Genomic DNA, 26,675 nt, shown 5'->3' on the forward strand with positions numbered 1-26,675 from the left:
AGCAGTTTCATGTTCGACGTCATTGCTCATGTTTGCAATGACTGAAGCAATCCGATTTTGCAGTTTTTGTAAACGGCTCGATTGTGTCATGACGAAAACATCCCAGACTTCACGCAAAATATGTATGTATATAAAGCGTTATAAATGGAGACATGAGTTTTTTCAGGGACAAAGTATTCTGCTCCACCATAACCAATTATCTCCGAAGCAATCTTCTCACAAATATATTGTACTTTTCTTCCACGTCAAGTGCTGATTTGCAGTTACATAAAGAGACTTAAATTCCTGAAATGTTAAGATGTTGGGCTACTTTTATTCCAGTAATACGATGAACTGAGATAGCACAATGCCAGCGGTGTTGCGTCGAAGAAAAATGACAGGGTGTGCAGTGATTGCGCGTTGTATTTTTGCATATGATGCGCAGAGAAGATATATTTGTAATCATTTGCAAGTTTTGTGTGAATGAAATATAAACATTCAATTTTTAGTAAGTACACTCGATATCCGGTCTGAAAAGACTGGATCTAGTATCAGCGAAAACAATTTTTATTTGTTAACGAGTTATTTTAGCGGTGATGCTGTGTTTTGGAATTGGATCACAGCTATGCTTGCGGTGATGCGGCGTGTTGACTCCTCCGATGACCCCCTCCTTTAAGCAATTTATAGCAAGATTTTAATGATTGATGTTCAATTTTAATGTTAAGAATAGCAAGTCATATTTGCAAATAACTCTTTCAACATAAAACTGCTTATTTCCAACATTGCATACATTCTTGTTACATTATAATGCACAAGATTTTCTAGTATCTTGAGATAAATGGCAAGAAAAAAACAAAATGCGGGTTTCATAATGAAATATTTAGTAGCGTTAAATTGCTTTACTTGTGGTCATCTTTAACAAAACATGCTTCACCCAAAAATGCTATTATGTCGAAGATCAAACATGATTGGTTAAATACGCTTTACCGCATTTTCTTTTTAGATTGTGGCACTGAGAGTACTACAAATTAAGGCGAAGACGCTAATCGCTTTTCCATTTGCATTTTAAAGCTTCAGCATTCTCGGCATTGTTTGCACACGTATATATAATGAAAATAAAAATATTAACAAAGATTTTTTTACCATACCACTTGAAGACGCGAGGTGGCTTCAAAAGATTGTAGTTATATATCACGAAGAGTTTAGAAAATATTTGCTTGCGGATTGTAGTAACGCAATGATATCAACGATAAACACAACCCGAGTTGGATATGATTCAAATTTTGGTCACTTGCTTCACAGAACACTATCGTGTCACGATGCCTTGATTAACGACACTCCTGTTACGATTTGTCCAGAAAAATTTGTCGTCATCAACATTAGCGGAAAACGTTTTAAGACGTTTGAAGAGACATTGGACTTTTTTCCAGATACTCTACTGGGAAATGCGTCAAAACGAGAAAAGTTTTTTAACAAAACGGCAGGAGAATATTTTTTTGACCGTCATAGAAGATCGTTCGCTGCAATTCTTTATTACTACCAAAGTCGGGGATTGCTTGTTCAACCAAATGCAGTACCTGTAAACATATTTTACAAAGAATGTCTTTTTTTTCAATTGCCTGACAACGTTGTTGAGAAACTTCAAATTGAAACAGGGGTACTCGATAGGGTAGAAACAAGACAAATGCCAACCATCGGTATTTTTAAAAAGATTTGGGAAGCAATGGAGTACCCAGATTCATCCAAATTTGCAAAATTTCTAGCCATTCCCTCTGTCATTATTATATTGGCATCGATAGTCATATTTTGCTTGGAAACTCTCCCCGACTTTAACCCCTTGGCTCCTCAACGTTCAGGAAATATCACATCATGTCCAGGAAGTATAACATCACACCCAGGAAACATCACATTATGTCCAGGAAGTATCATATCATGTCCAAGAAATGTTACATCATGTTCACAGAACGATGATCATTTAAACCCTTATGAAAAATTCTGGTTTATGATAAACAGCATCATCATTGCGTGGTTTACCGCTGAATTCGTTGTCCGTCTTGTCGTTTGTCCAAACAAAGCAAGATTTATAGTCGCTCCACTTAATATCATCGACATACTTAGCATTCTTCCATATTACGTTACGCTTTTAATGAAAGGTATTGATATTTTTTATTTTTCCAGCAAATTAAATGCATAAATTTGAGGTGAACATGAGTTTTACCGCAACAAAATGCCGTATTTTTATGTATTACCTAGATTATAATATTGCCAGAGGAGTTCAAGGAAATACTGCAAATCTTTGCATCAGTCGTTATGTTGGAGGAAAATCTCATGTAGTAAAAAATTCATGTCAATTTCATCCTAGGTTGATCATCAGCACTAGTGCTCTCACTTTTAAGGAATTACTCTTAAAAATAGGATTTTCTTAAGGTTTTAAGGATATTTTCAAGGTTTTAAGGATATGCTTTTATACTTTAAATTAACATACACTTAATAATATTTAATGTTTCTTTACAAATACAACGTTGACAAACTTGAAAACAGCAAAAAATGGAGGAAAAACCATGAAAAAACATTTTGAGCCTATGTGATCAGGCCTTGTAGTAATTTTTCCAATGTTAAGGAATTTTATGGAAATTTGAGAAATTTTAAGCATTTTCTAAAAAACAAGGAAATTTGATTGTGAGAGCACTGATCAGCACTTTAAAGCATTCCTCCAACATGGCCGTTTTGATGTCACATGCAAACACTCTCTAGGTATTTTATTCACACTAATGACTTCCTACGTTTAGGATAGGCATTTTACGTCCTTATCACATATATGCACGGTTAACAAAATAGCTAGAAAATAGGTATTTTATTCACACTAATGACTTCCTACGTTTAGGATAGGCATTTTACGTCCTTATCACATATATGCACGGTTAACAAAATGGCTAGAAAATAGGTATTTTATTCACACTAATGACTTCCTACGTTTAGGATAGGCATTTTACGTCCTTATCACAAGTATGCACGGTTAACAAAGTAGCTAGAAAATAGGTATTTTATTCACACTAATGACTTCCTACGTTTAGGATAGGCATTTTACGTCCTTATCACATATATGCACGGTTAACAAAGTAGCTAGAAAACAGGTATTTTATTCACACTAATGACTTCCTACGTTTAGGATAGGCATTTTACGTCCTTATCACATATATGCACGGTTAACAAAGTAGCTAGAAAACAGGTATTTTATTCACACTAATGACTTCCTACGTTTAGGATAGGCATTTTAGAATTTCCAAACCAGTATTATTTTTTATTTTTGTCGCCTAAAACATTCTCCAATCCCTTTCATGAAACAAGCAACTGAGTTTTTATCATGTGATGAATGCAAAAGTTCTTAAAAGATTTAAAATGACTTGTTCGTGCATTGTTTAAAACATTCACACGCAACTACGTGGAATTAAAAACCCAGCCATACTGCATGAATTCTTCATGGAAGCAGCAGTAATGGGAAACTAGACAAATTGCAACTCTGGGACTGGTTGGACGAGGCTTGGTTAGCCTTATCCATTGGATAGTAAAATTTTCAAACTTCTAAAAAAGTGTTTATATTTTCGTTACGACAAAGAAATTTTGCAACCTTAGAAGCAATATATTATTTGAGTGATTGCTCAGTTCATCTCATTTTTTTAACGATGAAGATTTTTTTAACGTTTAAAAAATTTCATATCAAATTGATAACACTAACCTGGCTTCTTGCAACAGGCCGAGAACTTTAGCCTTCGAGAGTGTACCACTCCATTTTATTGGTTTAGAGAAAAAGTGGGTAAATATTTGTCCTTGAATACTAACGTTGATAGGTAAATATCACGTGATCATTACTGGAAAAAATTATGCTGGTAAATATTCGGTGTTTTTAAGATCTCGGTGGAAGCATTGAAGTGTTGCGTGTTGTCCGTGTTGTGCGCGTGTTTCGTGTATTTAAAATCTCGCGACATTCACGTGGATTACAGATTCTTGGCGATACTCTCCAATCATCTTTCAGAGAATTGTTCATGCTGGGGATTTTCCTCGTCATTTGCGTGACGATATGTGGAAGTTGCATTTACTATGCAGAGCTCGGACAAGGTAAAAATATACAAGATTTGGTTTACATATTTAACCCATAATGGTAAATTTCCCCTACAGTACTTACTGGTATCATTTTAGCGATTTTTTATTGAACTCTAAAGCCCACGTACCAATACGAGTATTCAACACGCATACACCAGCGAGTATTTTACATAACTTTACATGTAAACCATTATAGTATTTTATACCTAGATCTGTGAACGGAATATTTTACATGTTAGGATATTTTTTAGTCAAACTGTTAAATGGTTGTGTTTGTGTAATTCAGTTAGCTCTTGCAGACATTGATATAGCATATATTATCGACTCATTCTATATTATTTAAATGATTTACAATAGCATAAAGAAACATTATGCAAAACACTATACGTTTCCAAAAATTTCCCACCCATCTGTCTTCAGGTGCCAGACTATATGAATTTTACATGTCATTTGAGCTATTTATATATGACTAATTTAGGATAAATGTCAGCCAATTCTATCCTCGGTAGTGACGTAGCCAGCACGCAAATTTGGTCATGCTATGTAAATTTTTCGTCTTTAGAATTATTCATTTCTTTAAGAATCTATTGTTTTCTTAAAGCGAGTAAAGACCCAAATATTTACATAGCTTGAGAAAACTAGTGTAGTGTAGTGGCTTTGTTTGTAACAAATTGTTTTTGAAAAAGAAAACTTATAAAATGGCAATGGACGATGTTAGAATATAAATATAACATTTGCGATAGTAGTTCTCAGCAGTTGTGAAAGTAATTGATAAATACTAGAGATAAAACACTGTTTATTCAAGTAATATCAATCAATCTTTATTTTATGGGAAGAGAGACGTCTCTCCTTGGCCAATAAATATTCAGAACTATTAATTTGTCGCTTTATAGATTCTGGGTTTAAAAGTATTCCTCATTCCTTCTGGTGGGCCATTATTACTATGACAACAGTTGGTTACGGTGATGAATATCCCACAACATTTCTTGGAAAGTTTGTCGGAGGTTTTTGTGTAATTGCTGGTATGAAAATTAATCTCTACTGGGTTTTTCAAAAATTTGAAACTGTGAATGTTGATTATGGGTAGAAGAGTATTGATTTAAAGAGTTTTTGCAGAAGAATTTCCAAGAAAATTTACCTGTAAATTTTCTTGATATGTGATAAAAACACTCATAATAGCTGACAATTAAAGAAGGGCATCGAATAATGAAGAATACGAATCTTTGCATCTTTGAGAAAAAAGCATAATTACCATTGATGAATTTCATAAATGCATTGTAAAAGTCTTACACGTTGTTTGATGGGCCAAAAAGTTAACATTAGACTTCACTGAGTAAACCTATAAAGTTAACATTAGACTTCACTGAGCAAACTTAAAAAGTTAACATTAGTCCTCACTGAGTAAACCTGAAAAGTTAACATTAGTCTTCACTGAGTAAACCTGAAAAGTTAACATTAGACTTCACTGAGTAAACTTAAAAGTTAACATTAGACTTCACTGAGTAAACCTGAAAAGTTAACATTAGTCTTCACTGAGTAAACCTGAAAAGTTAACATTAGACTTCACTGAGTAAACTTGAAAAGTTAACATTAGACTTCACTGAGTAAACTTGAAAAGTTAACATTAGACTTCACTGAGTAAACCTGAAAAGTTGACATTAGTTTTCACTGAGTAAACCTGAAAAGTTAACATTAGTTTTCACTGCGTAAACCTGAAAAGTTAACATTAGACTTTGCTGAGTAAACCTGAAAAGTTAACATTAGACTTCACTGAGCAAACTTAAAAAATTAACATTAGACTTTGCTGAGTAAACCTGAAAAGTTGACATTAAATTTCACTGAGTAAACCTGAAAAGTTAACATTAGACTTCACTGAGCAAACTTAAAAAGTTAACATTAGATTTCACTGAGTAAACCTGAAAAGTTAACATTAGACCTCGCTGAGTAAACCTGAAAAGTTAACATTAGACTTCACTGAGTAAACCTGAAAAGTTAACATTAGACTTCACCGAGTAAACCTAAAAAGTTAACATTAGACGTCACTGAGTAAACCTGAAAAGTTAACATTAGACTTCACAGAGTAAACCTGAAAAGTCATTAGACTTCGCTGAGTAAACCTGAAAAACATTATTTGTTACATGCACTACAATACCATATAGAAAAAATAGTTTTTGCCTCCATCAATTACAATGAGTGATTTGTTTGTCATAGTTTTTGTAGGCATCACATAGCTTAGAAAATTAAGAGCATGGCGTTTTTACTTCATAATACAGGGGTTCTAAGCATCGCCCTTCCAGTTCCTGTGGTCGTTTCAAACTTTGAGCAATTTTATCGAAAGGAATTAAACCGAAGGAGCCTGGAAAAGGACAAGAAGGACGTCGAAAAAAAGAAAGGAAAGAAAAAAAGAGATCAAAACAACTCGAAAGTTTGTTGATATCATTTTATCCAAAGTTGATTTTAAAATTGATGAATGCAATTTGTTACTAATTTTACCAATAGCTTTAGGCTATCATGTGCTTAGGTTAAAAAACCCATGTTATTTTTAATGATGGTCACAAGTTTCTGAAAGTAGTTTTCTGTCTCTGAATTGCAAGCTATGATTTTGCTAATTGTCCCTATGGAGATCGTTTAGTATAAGTGATCTTGGCCAGTCCAAAATTTTACTCCCTCCGTACAAATAGTTCTGTGTAAGGGAGTGACGCCAATCCATCGATAGCTTTCATGGATTTCATCAATTTTCTGCACTTGTGACAAAGAGTCATGGCTACTTCTGCCTTTTATCGCGCCACGTGATATGTTAACGCCCACGACGCTCATGCTCCATCATTGAACTAAATATAACTGGAAGGCTACCTTCAACCGGAAATTTGAAGCTAAAGTCGGCAGTATAGTTCCCAGTCTTTCTACGCTTAACATAATAAACGCTTAACATAATAAACACGACCAAAATAAAATATTTCAGTGTTCTTGAAGAAACCGTGAAAAACACTGAAAATAAATGGCAAAAATAGTTTCAGAAAGATGTAAATTTGTTCGACACATTTATAGCAATATTTCTACATCAATGCATTGTTAAAAAGTCGTTTTAGTGAAAACAACTTAACAAACATTTACAAATGCGGACGATTTCGACGGTTTGCAAAGCTGCTGATAATTGTGTTGACATTTCTTTGAAATGTTTAACTACTAATAAGACTCACATAAAAAATCGAAGAGCATCTGAACATAAACAAATCTATGTTTTAAAATGTTATTTACGAAAAGGATCGTAGTTTCTTCTCACTCAGCCCGTATGAATCCGAGCACAAAACCTTTGCCGTTTGTACGTTTCTTGTGCAAAAAATTATTTGGTCGGCAGGAAATTTTAGTCTCCTGTGTCAATAATTCAGTACAATGCTGTGAAACAGAAAAATCCAAAAATTTTCTTTCCTTTAGTTTTGCAGAATACTTTCTTTGCTTTGTTTACAATCAGTCAATCACGCGTCGCGAATTTGTCGCGAAGCTGAAGCTGAACTCGCGTGATTTGACTCCCAGGTTCACGTGTCTGGGAGTCAGACCACTGACCTCGAAAAAAGACTGGAGCACTTAGCATTTAGCACAGAAGTTGAAGACAAAAAATAAGGAGCGCCGCCATTACCAAGGGACCAACTTTCGAAAATAAGGCGCAAATATATTGTGGATTTATACAAGAATAATCAAGAATTTTCAACATGTAACTACATGAACATAACTTAAAGATAAATCAGTTTATAGAAGAGCTAAAAGTACGATGAAATATGATGAAATATGTTCAAAATGCAGCGATTTTTGTCATCGGTAACTCTACTGTTGTATGGAAAAACTATGGAAAACAGCCCACAACTGCACCGGAATACCTATAATTGTTGGAATCATAGTTCTGAACTACAAACTGATTAAATAACCTCATTTACAATCGTAAACTGATCAATCCTTTAAAATTACAAGCCTTTTTTAGGAGTGATTCGGAGTGAAACCTGTATGCGTTTTGTTTTATACGGCCGATTATTCTGACTCGCTTTACTATCGCCATAAAGGTTGTTTTTCATCTTCTCCGTTATCTTAAAGCATAATTTTGCAATGTGTTGCTATATTTACCATAGTTTTGTTAAAAAATCTTTCGATGTGCTGGTCCCTTAATAACGGCGGCGGTGGCTTCAAAATTTGCTTACTACAAATATAGAGTTCCTTCATCCAGTCTTTTTTCGAGATCAGTGATCGAATGACGCAAAATATTGGCTTCATTTCGTGTGTTCCCGATATATCAGAAGGTAGCCTTCAAGTCATATTTAGTTCAATGTGTTCCATGCAGCATTCACGCAAGTCATTCACAGTCCATAATGTCATGTGTCAAAAGTTAACGTATTATGTGTTGTCGATATTCCTGATCAGACGAGAACACAGGGGCGGATCCAGCTTCGTATGTGAACTTAGGCACAATGTCGCACCGTTAGCGCGACTTTTCTATGGGGGGTACAGGAGCATGTTCCCCCGGTAAAATTTTAAAATTGGATTGCGGAAAACGCTATTTCCTGCGTTTTTGCAGTTGGTTTTCTAAAATATTTATTACTGGAAAGCTAAAATTCTTGCTCATAAATCATTGATTTTTGACCGTTTCGCTCAATATCAGAGCTCATCAACATGCCTAGGAAACTCGCAGAAAAATATGCTTTGAGGGCTTCCGACAATTACAAACTTAACCTAAAAGAATTCTTTACGCTCCATCAACTTTTATATGGAATTTCATTTTATAGTGGTCTAGTCATAACAATATGCTGATTATTATGCAAAGGATTTTATTTCAATTTATTAAATGAATTTGTCTACAAAAAAAGCAAAAAAACGTGTGTACATGTCGATCGTCCAGGTAAGTAAAGTCCTGAGAACGATTGTTTGTGTTTATATTGACTGAGGTTAGCAGCAGTCATCTTTACAGTCAAGAGTTAAAAAAGGCATCAAAAACTTTCACTCCTTACTAGGAAGCTAGGTCAATTATTCTTTTGTCTTTTGCAAAAAGATCTATAATCTTTTCTATATCTGACCATTTAACCTGTCAGCGGCCATAGTACTTCTTGCATAGTTCTTTAATCTTCGCAAAGCAGAGAATGACCTCTCACACTCACAAGAAGTGACTGGAATAGTACCTAAAATCTTTAACAATACTTTTATGTTCTCAAAACCTAGGAAATTTTCCTGTGAGATATACCATATGGATGAGCCTTAGTTGTCATGGTTGTCTCTGTAGGACCAGAAGGTGTAAACCTTAACTTTGTTTGTATACTGGGCTTTTTAGCTTGTGACAAGTGACTACTTCCCTTTCTTTTAGTTCCCTTTCCCTCCAAGTATCAAAGGCACATAATGATTGTGTTTGAATGCAGTGGCTTGAGGAGCTAAACCTTCAAAGCAAAACAAAACTCACAAATAATTACTAGTGGAAGCACAAGGTCTAGATAGAATTTGAGGTTCAATTCTTTGGTTAAATATTAAATTCCCTTTATAAGCACCAGAGTATATTTAAGGATAATAAGAAAAAATGCTACAGGATGTAACTGAAGCGAGTGCCAACAAACAAACAAACGCATTCCATGCCATATCTTTTGCATTTAACACAGCTTCTGCCCTGACCAGTTCAGCAACAGAACAACCACTTCCAGCACTATCAATAGCTTCAAAAGAGACTGATAATCAGCATATAAAAATAATTCTATAGAGGTCATCAGCCTCAAAATAGTCACCACGGAGTTGTCACCAGCAAGCAGAATTGACAATGAACTATAGAGGCAGTTGCCATTTGTAGCAGTCTGAAATAATGTTATGTAAATTTCAAATATCATGCTTCAGTTCATTTTCGTATATCTTATCTTAAGTATACTATTGAACACATCAAGAAATAAATCAATAGAAACGTTTTAAATATGATCGAAATTCGAAAATTTGTTTTGTTTTGAATCACATAAATAAACCACAAATGACAAATCCATCGGGCATCACATCAAGCCAATTTATATTTGCTTATATATTCTTGTGTAAGCATGCATGCATAACATGTCATAAGTTTTCTAAATTTAAGGCAACCAAATTTGTGTTCTTTGTCTTGGCACTCTGCGGTATGTAAAACTCGGCATTGATATTTCGGAAAATATCAACACCGAGACGATCCAACAAATTATCGTTGGTGACAATGCTTTTGACATTCAGGCAATTCAACATCTCTCCGTAGAGTTGAGCCATAAAAGTCTCATCTTTCCTCGTAAAAGCATCTTCGACTCGATCAGTAAAAGATGCCATGCTTTTCATTAATATTGTTGGTTTTGAAGCTCAAAGATAAAACCTCGGCTATCAACAATCTCAATCTGTGCTGAATTTCGCACAACACCGCTTGAACATTTCAGCAAAAACGGCGGCTCGTTAGTCAGCACAACGGCAATAAACCAATCAAGAGACAGATTTTAGTCTCCAAATTCAGCACAATTTTAGGCGTGCTGACTCTGGGCGGGTTAGCTATGGGTATTTCTCCCGCAAGTGAATTACAAGTATTTTTATCCACTTGATCCCTTCATCTCATGCTTAATCCAGGTCTTGGAAATAAGAACGTTGTTAAATGAATGCACGTTGCTGCACAAATTTCTCATAATTCTATCCCTAACCCTTATAATAGTTTATTTTTCTAATGCTGTCGTTGTGAGGACACAAAAATTTTAATTGATTTTAGGATAAAGAATTCATGATCATTATCTACACATTGAAACTACACCATACCGAGACGAGATTCGAACCGGCAAATGACGCATAGAAAAATACTCTTGGTCCTTTCGACCAAACGAGCTTCGTTCTACTCCTGCGAATTCTTTTTATTTTGAACTAAGGGCATTTAAAATTTGATTAATTTTTTTCCGCTGTTGTGCAGAGTTTAACTACGTCGCGTGCTGAATGTGACGTAGTTTCAATCCGCCCCTGCGAGAACATAAGTTATTTTTGGAAGAATTGCTCTATCACATATGTCACATATGTCACATATGTCACATAGCCTTTATACATTATACATGTTGATGTTGTACATTTTAACAAGAAATTTTGTCGCTAGAGAACTATGTTTTTAACCAGTATATAAATATAGAGAAATATTTCCAATACCATTTGACTATTACTAACAAAATACATTGACTCTTTCAAGAAACAAACGTTACTTCTTTCTTTTCGTCGCAAAACATGCGTCTGAAGTCAGCTTTTATTTTCAAGATTAGCATATTCGTTCGTGAATTAACATAACCTGTATTTGTGTACGAGCTACGAGTAACTTCATGATAAGTTCATGACCTATGATATCACATATCTATCTTGATATCGCAATTCACAAACAATCGTATTCTGTCGCTATACAGTCGTAAATTTAAAGATACTATCGACATACGTGAACAATACAGTCGAAAGGTAAGATATATATTCCCAAATTCTTCGTTTGTGGTAATTTTTAACTGGTAATAACACCGCGTTTCCATTGTTAAATCCGCTCTAAACAATGATAATGAAAGTTCATACACTGTCGAGATAAGCCCAGCTTAAACTCTGTATATGTCATGATTCATCGGGGCAAATAGAAAATCATTTTTGTAGTTAACGTGTTCAATGTTATACTGCTGGGCTGATAATGTAGTCACAGTTAAATGTGTAAATTGTTCGTGAAACGTTTGGCTTTGAGTAAACAATGCGTTTATATTGTACATGTCATGCGAAGCAACAATGCGAAATTAACTTTTCAAATTACTAAGCGTTTCAAATTACATCAACGAAACAATCTACATTTCTATAGTTGAAGATTTTTTTCATTTTATTATATTTCTAAAACGACGTTCATAGCATTTATAATAGCCTGAGAATACTTGACTCATCGTCAACTATGACGCTTTGCCCACTTCGTTTACTTTCGTCTGTAAATCATACATACATAACATTATGTCGTTAGTCGTCCATAAACATATGGCAATGTTATGCACTATAGCAACTGTGTGGCCGGAAAACTTTACCGTATATTTGCAACATAATACTACATGCCATGGCAATTTTATATAAGAAAGTTTTATTTCGTTAAAATAGTTTTGAGTATTTGGCAGGGCCACCTTAATATCTCGTACGCTACATCGATATTCTGTTTTACTTGCATGTACGTTGACTGCCAGAAGAAATTTGATTATGGCTTCATGCATCACTTCTAAAAGGACAATGACTGATAGAAATAGTTAAATAGAAGATAAATAAAAATGGATCACTTAAGGCGAACTTGTTAGAATTATAAAAATTCTGAAAATTTCAAATATACTGACCATATCAGCGACGTAGCCATTCGATAGTTTAGTTGGTATTCATGTATGAAATTTCTGCCATGATAAAATGAAATCAGTTGTTTTCTTCGGATTGCAGCTAATGCATCGTCGAGGCTAAAAACTGATTATCGAGGAAACAACGCCATTGCTGACCATAAATGGATTGCAAATTTCCATGACACTTCGTTTTTAATATAGCTTATCTACCTTTAGATTTTTAAACATGTAGTCGATGAAAACAACTAAAATGTAAAGTATAAGATACAATGATTAATATAAGTTGTGCTAGGTTTCGAACACGAACACGTATTGTATTTCATCAGACTTGCGTATTAACAAATAGAAGCAAGCACGCGAATACGCTTTCTACCTTTTGAAGGCCGGAATAAAAATTGGAAGTATGTCATGAAAGAAAGGACGTTCCTAAGCATCTTAAAATTCCCAATCTTACTAAAAAACAAGGTTCTTCACAAAATGAATAAGAGTAATTATATGTTTAAATTTTGACTTTAGTGGTCAGAGTCTTTGGAAGCTTTCAAAAGTTGTGGGTGTTCCATGTTCGCAATTTGATAATGCGAGAAACTTAGAGTAGTAGTGAAACTGTTTCATATTAGTTATTTTTCATAGTTTTTTCATCCTTTTTCGCCTATGCTACAAAAATTGTCAAAAATGCATTACATACAAATGATTTGCATAAATCGGCAATGCTCAAACAATTTGAAATTTTCAGCTTGCTGGTGCCTGTTCCTTAATTAGAAAATTCAGTGTGCTTGCAAAAACTCAGCGTGCAAATGTCATATATTTTCATGCAAGAAGCTAAATTTGTGGGTGTCCTCCTTTATAGAACACCCACACTCTAAAAGTTGTGGGTGCACTGACACCCGGACATTGACGGCTTCCCAAGCCCCCGTTATTGTCCTCACTTGCGACATGAGCATAAGCACAAGATTATAAAAACTCTCCTATCTTCTCATGTTTATTAATGCCTATGCGTTTCTTAATTGCAGTTTATTACAAGTGAGGACACTTAAGTTTATGTTTATGTGCCACATGAAGAGCAAGGTGTTTATTTATTACTGCCTTCCAAATACAGATTAGGCAATGAACATTTTGTACGTTTTTAAAATGTTGTTTACATTGCGATTCTTTCTACGATACAATTATTTTAAACGAAGTTTTTTTTGCAGTTGAAGAATGGGAGAAAAGAAATGTGTTCGTGGCACACTTATTTTTGTGAATGTGATAGCTTTGGTAAGTTGCGTAAATATTTTATTAATGAAGAGAACATACGAAAATAAATGTGATCATGTTTGTTTCGATGGGGTTTTTTTAACAAGGGTAGAGTCAAAATTTTTGAGCCGGTTAAAGATCGAAATTTGTTTGGATAAAATATGCAGGATTAATTAAAAATTGAAGCAACACCTTGAGTGAGTCTGAATTTATCATTTAACCTAATTGACACAACTGCATTCAAGCTGAGCTTATTTTTTATTATAACAAAACAACTGATGTTGACGTAAAAGTTGATGTCAATGATTCTCTGTATCGGCGTTTGACGGAATAAACGCTACTATTTGAGCAATGTTGTTTTTCATTCTGATCATTTTCAGTTAATTTATAATCTTTTCACTCTTTCAATTATGCATTTTCATCAATTTCATAAATTGCTCTTAAGCCCGCCGCACACTGGTGAACTTGCCGCGCGTATTTGTTATTCGTGACAAGTGTGATCGACAAAATTTCCTAGTGTGCGCGGAAGTTTTGAACAACATTTGTCATTCGTGTCAGATGAGTCAAATATCAAACGCGTTTCGCTAGTGTGTGGCGGGCTTTAGTGCCCATGCATAAGTACGCATTAATAACCTGAACATGTGGCAGCATTCTTACTGGGAAGCTATAAAAACACACGTCGATACTTTCCTTTTGTTGCTTTGCTTTTGCTTCATAGTAACGTACAACTTCATAGTAATGTACAACTTCATAGTAATGTACAACTTCATAGTAACGTACAACTTCATAGTAATGTACAACTTCATAGTAACGTACAACTTCATAGTAATGTACAATTGTTATGCTTCCTACATAAAAGTTCTAAAGTAAAAGTTAAATACTAATTTTATTTAAAATTGTAAAGATTTTGGGCCTTGGCGTGCTTTCCTTGGGAATCTGGGTCCAAGTTGAGAAAGGAGATTATATCGCTTTGGCGGACTCGAAAACAGGCCTCACGGGATCTCTGCTGTTGATAATAATTGGTGGCGCAACTGCGATCATTTCAATAGTTGGTGCATGTGGAGCCTATTTTCGAAGCTCTTGTTTGTTATGGACGGTAGGTTTCTTTGTGCTTTTTGGATAAACATTCATTTTTTTAAATGTTAATAAACGAGTGGCGAAGTGGAACATTTACACATAATTATACACATATTAGAAAAATAATCTGGCTAATTCTTGATTCACACTGTAATCCTGTGGCCGGTTGCACGAAGCCTGGATAACGTTATCCATTGGATAGCAAAAATCTTCAAACTTGTAAGAAAGGTGTTTATTGCAGTGATTGCTCAGTTCAAACCTTATATTTTTCCTTTTTAAAGGTTTTTAACGGATTAAAAAAATGTGTGATCCAATGGATAACGCTACCGCTTCGTGCAACCGGCCCCTGTTATAATTCTTAGATTTAAGAATTTTCTAAGTATAGGATATGTATTGTTTCTTCGTGTTGCTTTGAAATTTATGCTGTAATAGTTTTTCACTATCCTTCTCAAACATACAGAGGTCTATGTGCTGTACGTCATGTGTATAACCCATAAAAAGGACGTTTGCTATGTCCCTTTACAAGTTCCACACAAGTAATGAAAATTTCATGAAATACTACATGCAATAATCCTGATTTAAGATGAAATGAACGTAGCACACGTGCATCATTCACGTAGTTTTTGAATATTCCCGCGAGGAATCTATTTCAGATAATCTCATCCTAGTGGAAGCAGATTTTTTTTGACCGGAGTCACGATGTGTTTCAGTTTTACAAAGTTTTTCAATTTTTTATAGTTCTTTGTTATGCTATTGGGGATTGTGATTGCAGAGCTCGTGGCTTTAGCTTTAGGCTTTATTTACAGGGATAAGGTACGTACGTAGTAATATATACAGATATTACAGAAATTACAGAGTTATGGATCCACAATAAATTTTTAGCCGGGAGGGAGGGGGAGGTTGATCTCGTTTGGATTAGAGATCGTTTCCTACTGGTTACCGTGCTATTTCAAACTTTTTGTAAATTCTGTTAACTTTTCATTTGATATTAAAGTGTGTTTCGGCATTAAACATCAATTGCTTTAATTGTTTGGCGGATTAGAATTTTGTTGAAAAATTGGCATAACTATCAGATACCCCCATAGCCAAGACAAGTAGGGATCTGCAAGCCTACTTACCTCTCCCTTAAATTCATCCGCGCTCCATCAGACATTAACTTAACTACTAAAAAATCGAACAAAGATGAAAAATATATTTTAGATATGAAATATATTTTTATGTATTTTGAGATATATATTTTAAATCTATTTTAGATATATTTTATTTTGAACTTTTCATGAACTCTATAGAGACCTCTACCTCGAAAATTTGCCTTTTATTATAAGATACAATATGGCGATAATGTCAAGCTTTTCCATTTTTTCTAGTCAATTGTTTCAACTACATGCAATGCGAAACCATCGCCATAAGCGATTGATCTGGGAGAATTTTAAGAATGAAAGTGCTAATAACACGAATTTCCGTTTTTTATTAGACACATTTCTATAATTATGATATGAATTTAATTTGCAAAATTGTTTTCTACTGTTATCGAGTCTAAATGGTTATTGAGTTGTGGCGTAATAGTTAAACACGTACATTCAACAATAGCGTATTTGATAATAGCTAAAAAACACAGAGGAAAACGCGATGTTCCTTCTATTTGTGTTCGTGTATTGTACTTTTGGGCCACCGTAGGAGAGTAGCAAGTGAAAAAACAAAAAAATAGATGCATTAATATATGTCGTGACTTTAAAACTATATAAGAGTACAAGTAACAATGTAGGAGAACAAGTAGGACATGTAGGAGTACAAGTAACAATGTTGGAAACAAGTAGGAACATGTAGGAGTACAAGTAACAATGTAGGAAACAAGTGGGAACATGTAGGAGTACAAGTAACAATGTTGGAAACAAGTAGGAACATGGAATATAACAATGTTGGAAAACAATTAATAATGTATAATAAAATGGAAAATGAATGAATTTTTGTAAGAACATGGAAAATTGGAGGAAGTAATGTGGAGAACAAGTAGGAACATGTAGGAGTACAAGTAACAATGTAGGAGAACAAGTAGGAACATATAGGAGTAGAAGTAACAATGTTGGAAACAAGTTAGTCCATGGACTCGAATATTGAAGGACCATTAATGCATCTGATTCTTAACTACGAAAAAAATGATGTGCTTTATTTTACTATGGAAAAGAGTATGCTTTATTTTACAACAATTATTTGATTGTTACATAGTAGAACTTCAACATCTGCCATAAGCGAACCTTACTTAGGGGTCTTTGCCAGCAAAATATTGCCTGGACACCATGTCGTAATCACAAGAATATCCACTTATGCATTGTGGTTCGACCGTGTTTTCTTGCAAATATATAACAAATGTAAAATATTATGAATGCTTCATGCCAAATAGTTTTGATCATAAGTTATTTGTTGTTTGAGATTATTGTTACGTCGGAACAAATTTTCAACTCCAAATCATCAACATATGCGATGACATATAACTGTTTAAGGTTGAAGACGAATTTCATAAAGACCTGAGAAAGACAATTCAAGAGTATAATACTGACGTGGATGGAGTGACTGATGCCTGGGACTGGGCTCAAAAAAAGGTACGTACATGCATTACTTCATTTAAAACAAGATTCTGGTCTTCTTTATATTCTTCTATTTGTTATCGAGAAAACATATATTTCTTATACAAACTGGATGAAACTATAGTTTTTGTGATTTTTTTAAATATCACTATATATATTTACGCTCTGCTCTCGCGCATCGAGCTCTGTTTCACGGAGAATCATCACACAAAAACTTCCTATATTTCTTATACATATATACAATAATTTCTCAAAATGTCATTTTTGATTAGAAATGCATGTTGTTTTTAATGAAGATATATATAAAATTACAACTCTTTTCGTATTTTCTCATTGAACAAAGAGTAATGATAGACATGCTTTTCAATTCGTTGTCAACATTCATGCTTATGTACATCTACGAGTTTGGACAAGTTTGTAAGATAAGGGAACTTTATGGTTTTGTTTTATTTTATACTAACACACTACATGTGTATTTTCCTTCAAAAACATAATGACAAAACATGCGTGTGTAAAATATAATTTGGAGTTTAAACTAGTCACCATTATTGATTTGTTGTATTTATGAAGTTTTTGGTAGTCGGTTAAGATAAAAGTTGAGCACAGGATCATGGTTGGGGTGGTGGTGTTGATGGTGGTAGTGGTTTTGGAGGTGGTGGTGGTGGTGGTGATGGTGGTGGTGATGGTGATGGTGATGGTGGTGGTGGTGGTGGTGGTGGTGGTGTTGGTGGTGATGGTGATGGTGGTGGTGAGTGGTGGTGTGGTGATGGTGGTGGTGGTGATGGTGGTGGTGGATGGTGGTGGTGGTGGTGGTGGTGGTGGTGGTGGTGGTGGATGGTGGTGGTGGTGGTGGTGGTGGTGGTGGTGGTGGTGGTGGTGGTGGTGGTGGTGGTGGTGGTGGTGGTGATGGTGGTGGGTGATACATAATAATATATTCATTCGTGCGCGACTGTTTTGTTTTTCAAGCAAATTGACTTTCAAAAAATGTCAGTCGTGCGCAACTGAATGTATGAATATAACGTTCTAGCTACGGCTCTGCTTGAGCATCGTGAAAATGAATCCTGACACTCTGTGTCAGACAGGCACTGATCTTTTGTGTTGTCCTTGATTTTGCACTTTACAGAATGCAGATCACCAACAGCAAATTTTTTTTACCGTGAAATTCATATAATGCCATTTCAAAATTTAGTTTAAATGCTGTGGTGTCGACAATTACACTGACTGGATAAATGCCACTGGGTTCAATCCAAACGGTTTTCACAATCTTGTACCTGATAGTTGCTGTAAGGAAAGGAAAGAAAGCTGTGGAAATTTTACCAACCTTCCAGATACCGTAGATCGGAGTAAAATTAATGACAAGGTATGCCTTTTTATATTGAAATATTCCTATCAAAAATGGCGGTAAAGCTGTGTGGGGTGAAAACTCATGAAAGTCATAGTTGAGAAGACAACACAAAATGTCTCATTGATTGAACTATATGGCCCAAAATTTGCTTCATTTAGTTATGTAATATGGTGCGTACACCAAACGATTTGACGTGCAAGCTTAATGTATACATAATTCAGTTTTTCAAGTTTTTGGAACTTAATTTAATTTTTACGCGTAATTTTATATGGCTCTAAAATTGTGTTTATTTACAGTAGGTACACGTAAAAATTTTCTGTAAAGAAATTCTCTGACGCACGATAAAAAATTCTTTTCTGATGCAGGGTTGCTTCAAGGAATTAAAAGATTTTATTGAGGAGCACTTGCTTGTCATTGGCGCGTCTGCAGGGGCCTTTTTTCTTTGAGGTAAGACATAAATTTCATTTTATGTATGAAAATAAAGAATGGTATATCTAAACGAAGCAATAAATTATCATGAGCTGCACTAGAAAGAGAATTAACTAAGACTCCTCAAGGAAATGATTTTGCACCTCTGCATAAAACAAAAAGTTGAAGTATTTTTTTTTATTTCAGATAATCGTGATCGTGTTAACTCTTTCTTTATTATGTTGTGGTGGGCCGGGGAAAAATATGTATGTCTGAAGCACATTTCAAAGGGCGCAACAATATAAAACTCTGTATTCGTTTGTTTTATCTTACATTAGAAGTTCATGGAAGTGAACAGTTTATGTTAGCATGGATGGTATTTAGAAAGTTTTTTTTGTTCAAATAGCTAGTTGTTTCGATCTGATAGCTATTGATGAATCAACACTATTTTGATTCTTGAACCAGTTTTTTGTCCAAAAATCGAACTTTTCAACCAGCAGTAGTCCATAGTAATAGAGATTGTAAACAATTTAATCCATATATAGTTGAAAAAAAATTTCGATCTTCCCACGTTTGAATGCATACATATTTACTTTGTCACTGAAACTATTTTAACTACTTTAAATATTCACTTGCATGAACTGTTTATACATACGAAGACTATATATTCCGTAACTACACGTATCTTTTCTTGATTATTTTATGCTAAATACAGTACAGTACACCACAGTAATGAAATGGCTCAAACTAAGAATAAATAATGTACAACACTCTTTTTATAAAACATTATTGTAAACTGCAGATGATTATTAATTTGGATCTCTTCAACAATGGCGAAAGATAGTAAATAATTTTTCTCTTATACATGTATGACCAAACTTTTGCTTCAAATTTGTTCAAATTGTCCAATTTTTTGAAGAGCTGTTCCTTGCTTCCATCTCGTACGCCAGAAATAAGTACATTATGAAGAAGTTGATAAAATGCACAGTTTTGCTTCCATCTCGTACGCCAGAAATAAGTACATTATGAAGAAGTTAATAAAATGCATAGTTTTACGTTTCTTTTCATTCTGGTATTTTTCACTGCTTACTGTTTGAATTTTCAGTGAAGCGCAAGAAGTACTAAGAAAACGAAGGTCGCCCAAAGTCACGTGGTTACTGCCTGCATTTACCGCTTCTCTGAGTATTAAATCCTGAAATGGTTTTACGTTTCTTTTCATTCTGGTATTTTTCACTGCTTACCATTTCACGAATGACAACAGCTCTTGAGTTTAATTCTCTTGTTTGGAAGCATTTTTATATTTGTGGAAGAAATCGCTAAAAAGAACGCTAAGCGCTAAGCGTTCCATGTAAACTTCCCATTTCTTCTCTTGCATAAAGAATTCAGCATTCGACTTAACAAAAAGACAAAATTCGTAAATCCCAATAACACTACAGTGTGTTCCAAAAAGGTCGGAATTCAAATATTCCTGGATAAATGACTTATAAGTAGATTAGAATTAATATATGAAAACAGGTAATTCATGCAAACACTGAATTGATTAAAACAAAAAATACAATTTCGGCGCCATTATAGATCTGAAAAAAAGACCAAAGACATGCTCGTCACTACCCTGAGTTACCACATGCAATGCGTGAATTGAGTACCTTTGGTTACTTTGACTATACTTTCGACTATGAAATGACTAATTTTTCAAATGTCGTGTTCTACGAAATGAGAACTTTGTCCTGTGAAAAGGTTGAGACAAAGGCAGACAATCACATTGAGGTAGACATAAAGGTAGACACAAAGGTTTGGAATGACGATCATTAAAATTGACGACAGGAAAGGTAAAAAAAGGCTATGAAAATAGTCTTTTCACGATACTCTTGAATGGAGAAAACTAATTAAGGACATGCGCGTCATGACCCAAATTCACCACATGTCAATGGATGCTATTGAACTTACTTTGTTCCATTTGTTTCTTCATGGTAAAGTATTAATTGCTCAGAGTGCGACGAGCAAGCTCTTGCCTTTAGAGTTCTACTATTGCTATGATTTTGTCGAAGGCTTAATTTTAAAACACGTTATAAACTAAAACCTTTTAAAATGGAAGGCAATAAATGTTGTTCTGTAGAAGCACTTGATATGTTATCATTTATAGCATCTCGCTTTGCTGAGGGATACAAATAATTGTTTCGTGATGACTACTTCTTGGGTTCAGGATCTCTTCATATTCTTTAGTTTTTTATATTTCAATAATACGTTAATAACTAAGGATAAAATCATGGCTAAGGTAATTGAACCTTCTCTGGTTCAAGACCACTTTAAATATTTGTACTTCAAAGTTAAAAATAGGGACAAATATGCAAGGAACATGTTGTATTCATCGTTGAGTTCCTGGCTCAACACGCTCTGTCTGACCTCCAATGCACGAGGTCCTTGGTTCGTCTCAGTGTCGTTGTCACTTGTCTGTTTGAGTATTAAGTGCACGGTTGAGGCTTGGAGGGGATGTGAAAGGGCGTTCGGTTTGCCTTCTGTTAATATAATTCACTCATTTTTAAACAGTTTCACGACAAAAATGTTATTCATGCGTTTTTTCACATTTTCACGCAAATAATATAATCTACATATTTTTCATATTCTCACCAAGAGACTATCATTCACATATTTTCACACATTTTCTTGCAAAAAATAAAATTTATGCATTTTTTTCACATTTTCACTCAAAAAAATATATTACACAGATTTTTTCATATTTTCTCCCAAAGACTATAATTCAAGCATTTTTACACATTTTCACGCGAAAAATACAAGTTACACAATTTTTTCGCATTTTCACCAAAAGACTATAATTCAAGCATTTTTACACATTTTCACGCGAAAAATACAATTTACACAATTTTTTCGCATTTTCACCAAAAGACTATAATCATTTTCACTTTTAGGCATTTTAAGGCAAAAAAATTAATTAACTCATTTTTTCATATTTTTATCAAAAGACTATTATTCACTCATTTTTGCACATTTTCATGCAAAAAATAAAATTTACGCATTGTTTTACTTTTTTTATCAAAAGGCTATAAGTTTAATATATGCATTTTTTCATTATTTTCATATTTTCAAATACGTTCATTTTCATAAAAATCATAAAATAGTTATACTTTGGTGAAATTCTTTTTCACAACCATGATTTTGCTGTTGGTATGATGGTTTATGTGTTATCATGCCAACATCCACGATACATTCTTGTTTTCTTGAGTTTAGTGCCTGCAAGTATATTCATAAAAACAATCCTATGTTACATTGTTGATAAAAGGACGTTCGAGCCACGATCGCTATCATTATTGGCTCATAAGAGTAAAGTCACAAGGCACAACAGTTACTCAGTGTAAGTAAACTATAACATTTGCTAAACCTTCTTACCACTACCACTACCACTACCCCTACCACTACCACTACCACCATCACCGCCACCACCACCACCACCACCACCACCACCACCACCACCACCACCATCACCACCACCATCACCACCACTACCACCACCACCACCACCACCATCACCATCACCACCACCACCACCACCACTACCACCCTCACCACCACCACCAACACCACCACCACCACCATCACCCCCACCACCACCATCACCACCACCGAGATGATCGTAAGCTGGTTTTTATTATTCAAAATTAATTTAATCGAGGGCAAGAATTTTGCTAAGAGTGGGTTGTACCTCTTCCGCCTCTGGATGCATCACTGATTTAGTTTTCTTTAGATGTATTTATAACATTAAACACGGTTTTTGAAAAAAATAATCGACAATCGACAGATAACAAAACGGTTGTTTTTTATCGTATCACTTTACTCTTTTTAATGAACCATCTTCATCTATAAAAATCTACTCTATGATGACATTTTACAACAAATTTGTTTAAATTCGGGCTCCTGAACCGTCTCACAGCCACTTTTAACTATTCTATTGGCTGTAAATGAAGAAATCGCTTATATCATCTTGCAAAAATACATTATAAATCCTAAATTCTGAAGTGTTTTCTATGAAATCAGTTGAACTCGATCTTCGTCTAATTTCACCCATGTCTTCTAATGTCAGAAGTTATGTAAAGCTTACTAGACCATCTTTCAAAAAGTACGTTGAGCAACTTTAAATCAGCCCACACCTTAGTACATTTTTGACATTATGTAGTCATTCATAATGCATACGTTTCAGAAGACACGATAAAGAATGGGATATTGGATATTTATTCTAAAGAATTTAATCTTATTGACAACTATCTTAACGCAAGAGTTCGATATATTATAGATGATCGTGCAGATGAAATGAAATTAATCACTGGATTGTTGAAATGGAGATCGAGTGTCCTTACGAAGTCGGAACTTTTGACATATTGCAAAACTCAAGCTACTAAACTTGATGCGGTTCTGTTTCAAACAGCATTGTGCCATTTGCACGAAATATTAACCTAATCTTAGAGATGTTGACATTCACAGCTCTTGTCAATATAGCCTTTGACCGGTTATTCTATGTGCAACCAGCCAAAATACTGATCCCACATGACCCATATTTTTATTTTCAATTGTTTTTATAAGTTGTTCATATGACCGGTTTTCAGAAACGTTTGATTTTGATGTCTTTAATAACAGGTTTGTGAATTTATTTGCTCTATGTACAACTTATATAACTTTATTTAAATTTCACACGTTATCGTTATTCGATAGAGATTCGCAGTGATTGATAACATCAACATCTTTATAGTTATGGAGTGTATGAAATACGAGAGTAATCTCAAAGTATGAATAAAGTAAACATGGAATGATCTCGATTAAGTTCTTATTTTCTGTTGTTGTCGTCAAAGATATTAGCTATTCAGCATTTTGAAGGACGTGCTACAAGCGATTGCTGATGCACTTTGGTTTTAACTGAATTTTTATGAGAAACATCAGCAAGGTTTTGATTTGACTTGGTGTGGAAAACATCAGCAGGCCAGATGCTGTTTCTGTCACGTGTCCTTTCACGTGTATATATGTATACCACAACAGACTCGAATCAAATTGGTACATGTTTATAAGTTTGTGATCTTAAAGCTCTTAAAATGGCAGAGTATAGTAGCTGGTTTTTCCAATTGATTGTACCAATTTTGCTTCTTTTCTTGGCACTTAAATTTCTCAAATCTCTATCGTCCAGAGTGAATGATGTATGCAATGGAAACAATAGACGCCTCGATTTCCTTGAGAGGTATTTTGTATCTGCATCAACATTAATTGAAGGACTTGGAAATATATCTTGTGTTGTATCACTCTCTTCTAAACAAAGTCTGTTGTTTAAAGATGTTTACGATTCTCTGGTACTGCTAGTAAAGCGTCAACCAATGCTGAGATGTGTAATCTCAACCAAGAAAGATGGCGAAGTTTACTATGAGATAAAGAATATTGAAGATGTTATTCCGCTCTTTGATATCAAGAAATCTGATGATAAAATTTCTGATTGGAAAGATTTAATATACAATTACACCTCAACGGTTCATAAGAACGATTTATCGTGGAAAGCTGTTATACTTCAACAGGAATATAACGCCACAAAACAGGTTTATACAAATATGATAATGTTTGCTTTTAAACATTCTTGTATCGATGGCATTTCTACAGTTAAATTTGTGGAGCAATTTATAAATCGTCTTAATGAGATAACCGATGGAATTAGCTATGACGAAAAAGAAATTTCAAGTCTAAAACTGTTACCAAGTGCGCACAGTTTGATCACGCAGGATAAAGTCGGCCATACTTTGTTTCGCTTCATTGCTAATTGCTTTGGCGTTCGCCCGATCTTGACCTTTCTATTTGAGCAAATGGTTTTATACAAACTTAAGAAGAAAGCCCTTAATCCATTTTATCAAAAATACCCACCCCTCTCTTTGGATACTGTCCTTCCAGAATCAGTGGAGCGTTTAGAAATGAAAACGTTTAATGAAGAAGAAACAAAGATGATTGTTAAAGCTTGCAAAGCAAATGGCTGTACAGTTACAGGAGCAATAACGGCTGCTACTCACTTGGCATTTTACCAATTATTGGATGAGAAAGATAAAAAAATGTTGAATTTAGAAACACAGTTTGTCTGCAACAACCGATCTTACGGCAGCAAAAAACCTCAAGATGATTACTTGGGACTGTTTATATATTTTTTTTCTTATCACATGAATTATTCTCAACCTGATCTGCACAAGTTTTGGACCATGGCTAAGGAAAGTACTGTAAACTTAAAACAGCTTGTTAAAAATCAAACATTTGTTACAGAATTCACTTTAATGTCTAGCATTGGATATGATCCAAATAAGTTGTTGAATCTTAAATTGAAAGACGACGGCATTTGGAAATTTACCAGCAATCTGATTTCAAGCTATGGTGTGTTTCATATTGAAAGCTCTCGTGGACCATCAGCAATCTTCAAAATTGAAAACTGCTATATTCACGCGCTTCTTCATAAAGGACATTTTCTTTTTCGACATCACATCTGTACGATAAACGAAAGACTTACCTGGATGATAAGAAGTGATGCAACCATTTCAGATGATCATGCTCAGCAAATGAGTCATTTATGTTTTAATGAACTTAGAAAAAACTGCTGCATTGTGGGTAAGGTATAAGCAACAATACCATATAGGAATGCCAACAAATTCACGAAATATTTTAATCAGCTGCAAAGAACCTGTTTTAGAGGTAGCAGCGCACGATTTTTTTTTGTATTAATCGGAATTTATAACAGCTTAGTAGTTTTAATTTTCTTTAACCAGATTGATAAAATAACAATGTATTTTCCAGTCAAGGTTTAGCACAGAAAATATCATAGACTTTTATTCTTTTATTAAATAATTCCTGTCTCTTTTAAATATGTGTTTTTAAGCGTAGCCTTTGGAGCGCCGTTTGTAAATAAATTTGGAACACAAAAATAAATTGCAATTATATTCCTATTGTTTTTTGTTATATTGCAAAGGCAACGGTCACTCCTTCTACTTCAATTTATGAGCTCAAGGGCAGTTAGGCTTTGAGGTGAGAAATTTGCCTTGACATCACGATTAGAGAAGAAAATTTTATGGCGGGAATATTTAAAAACGCGGGAAGTAGTTTCAAAGCAAAATGGGCAGTCAAAAAAACGACGAGTTAGCAAAAATCGTATAGATAGCTGTAAGACAACAAGAAAAATATTTAAAGAAGTGAGTACTTCCATAAACAACGAAATAGTGGTACGTATCTTTAGCATGTTTAGTAATCAACTGTGCACGATTCAAGCAAAACAGTAAATTAAGGCCCGTTCACACGATCCGATTTGTCGGATTTATTCACACATACTATAATTTATCATTTTTTAAAGGTCAAAGTAAAAGAATCTCTAGCCTGATGTCATTTCACTAAATAAATGCCACTAGTAACCATTCTCGCCTAAAAGGAACAGCAGATATTTTTAGTAAATGGGCTTTGCAATGTAGAGTAAGTGTTTTCACTTTTCTTCAGGAAATTCTTGTAACAATCAACATGTCCTGCAAAAAAATTAAAAAATATGAGAGAACCAATTGAACCTGGAGAGCAACTTTCCATAACATTAAGGTTTCTTGC

General features: G+C 34.4%; 1 protein-coding gene and 1 long non-coding RNA gene across 2 annotated transcripts; one reads left to right on the forward strand and one right to left on the reverse strand.

Moving 5' to 3' along the window:
• Window positions 1-1,035: 1,035 nt before the first annotated feature.
• LOC124454250 (potassium voltage-gated channel subfamily A member 7-like) lies at window positions 1,036-17,269 on the forward strand. The gene is made up of 8 exons (XM_047005067.1): window positions 1,036-2,132; window positions 3,889-4,095; window positions 4,974-5,102; window positions 6,354-6,505; window positions 13,607-13,670; window positions 14,554-14,745; window positions 15,465-15,539; window positions 17,228-17,269. The coding sequence occupies exons 1-6, from the start codon at window positions 1,217-1,219 to the stop codon at window positions 14,598-14,600; spliced, it is 1,515 nt and encodes a 504-aa protein (XP_046861023.1). The 5' UTR covers window positions 1,036-1,216; the 3' UTR covers window positions 14,601-14,745; window positions 15,465-15,539; window positions 17,228-17,269.
• On the reverse strand, window positions 11,171-12,636 carry LOC124454251. The gene is made up of 2 exons (XR_006951363.1): window positions 12,420-12,636; window positions 11,171-11,610 (listed from the first exon to the last, which is right to left on the reverse strand). It is a non-coding gene; the product is annotated as an uncharacterized LOC124454251 (long non-coding RNA).
• Window positions 17,270-26,675: the final 9,406 nt, after the last annotated feature.

Source organism: Xenia sp. Carnegie-2017, unplaced genomic scaffold (assembly GCF_021976095.1).
Source record: "Xenia sp. Carnegie-2017 unplaced genomic scaffold, XeniaSp_v1 HiC_scaffold_3, whole genome shotgun sequence".
NCBI lineage: Eukaryota > Metazoa > Cnidaria > Anthozoa > Malacalcyonacea > Xeniidae > Xenia > Xenia sp. Carnegie-2017.

What these genes read in the sequence shown, in the direction of transcription:
- LOC124454250 (XM_047005067.1), top strand. Translation starts at nt 1,217, where the DNA reads ATGATATCAACGATAAACACAACCCGAGTTGGATATGATTCAAATTTT. An exon ending in CTATGCAGAGCTCGGACAAG is followed by an intron (nt 4,096 to 4,973) that starts GTAAAAATATAC and finishes GTCGCTTTATAG; the next exon opens with ATTCTGGGTTTAAAAGTATT. An exon ending in AGGTTTTTGTGTAATTGCTG is followed by an intron (nt 5,103 to 6,353) that starts GTATGAAAATTA and finishes TTCATAATACAG; the next exon opens with GGGTTCTAAGCATCGCCCTT.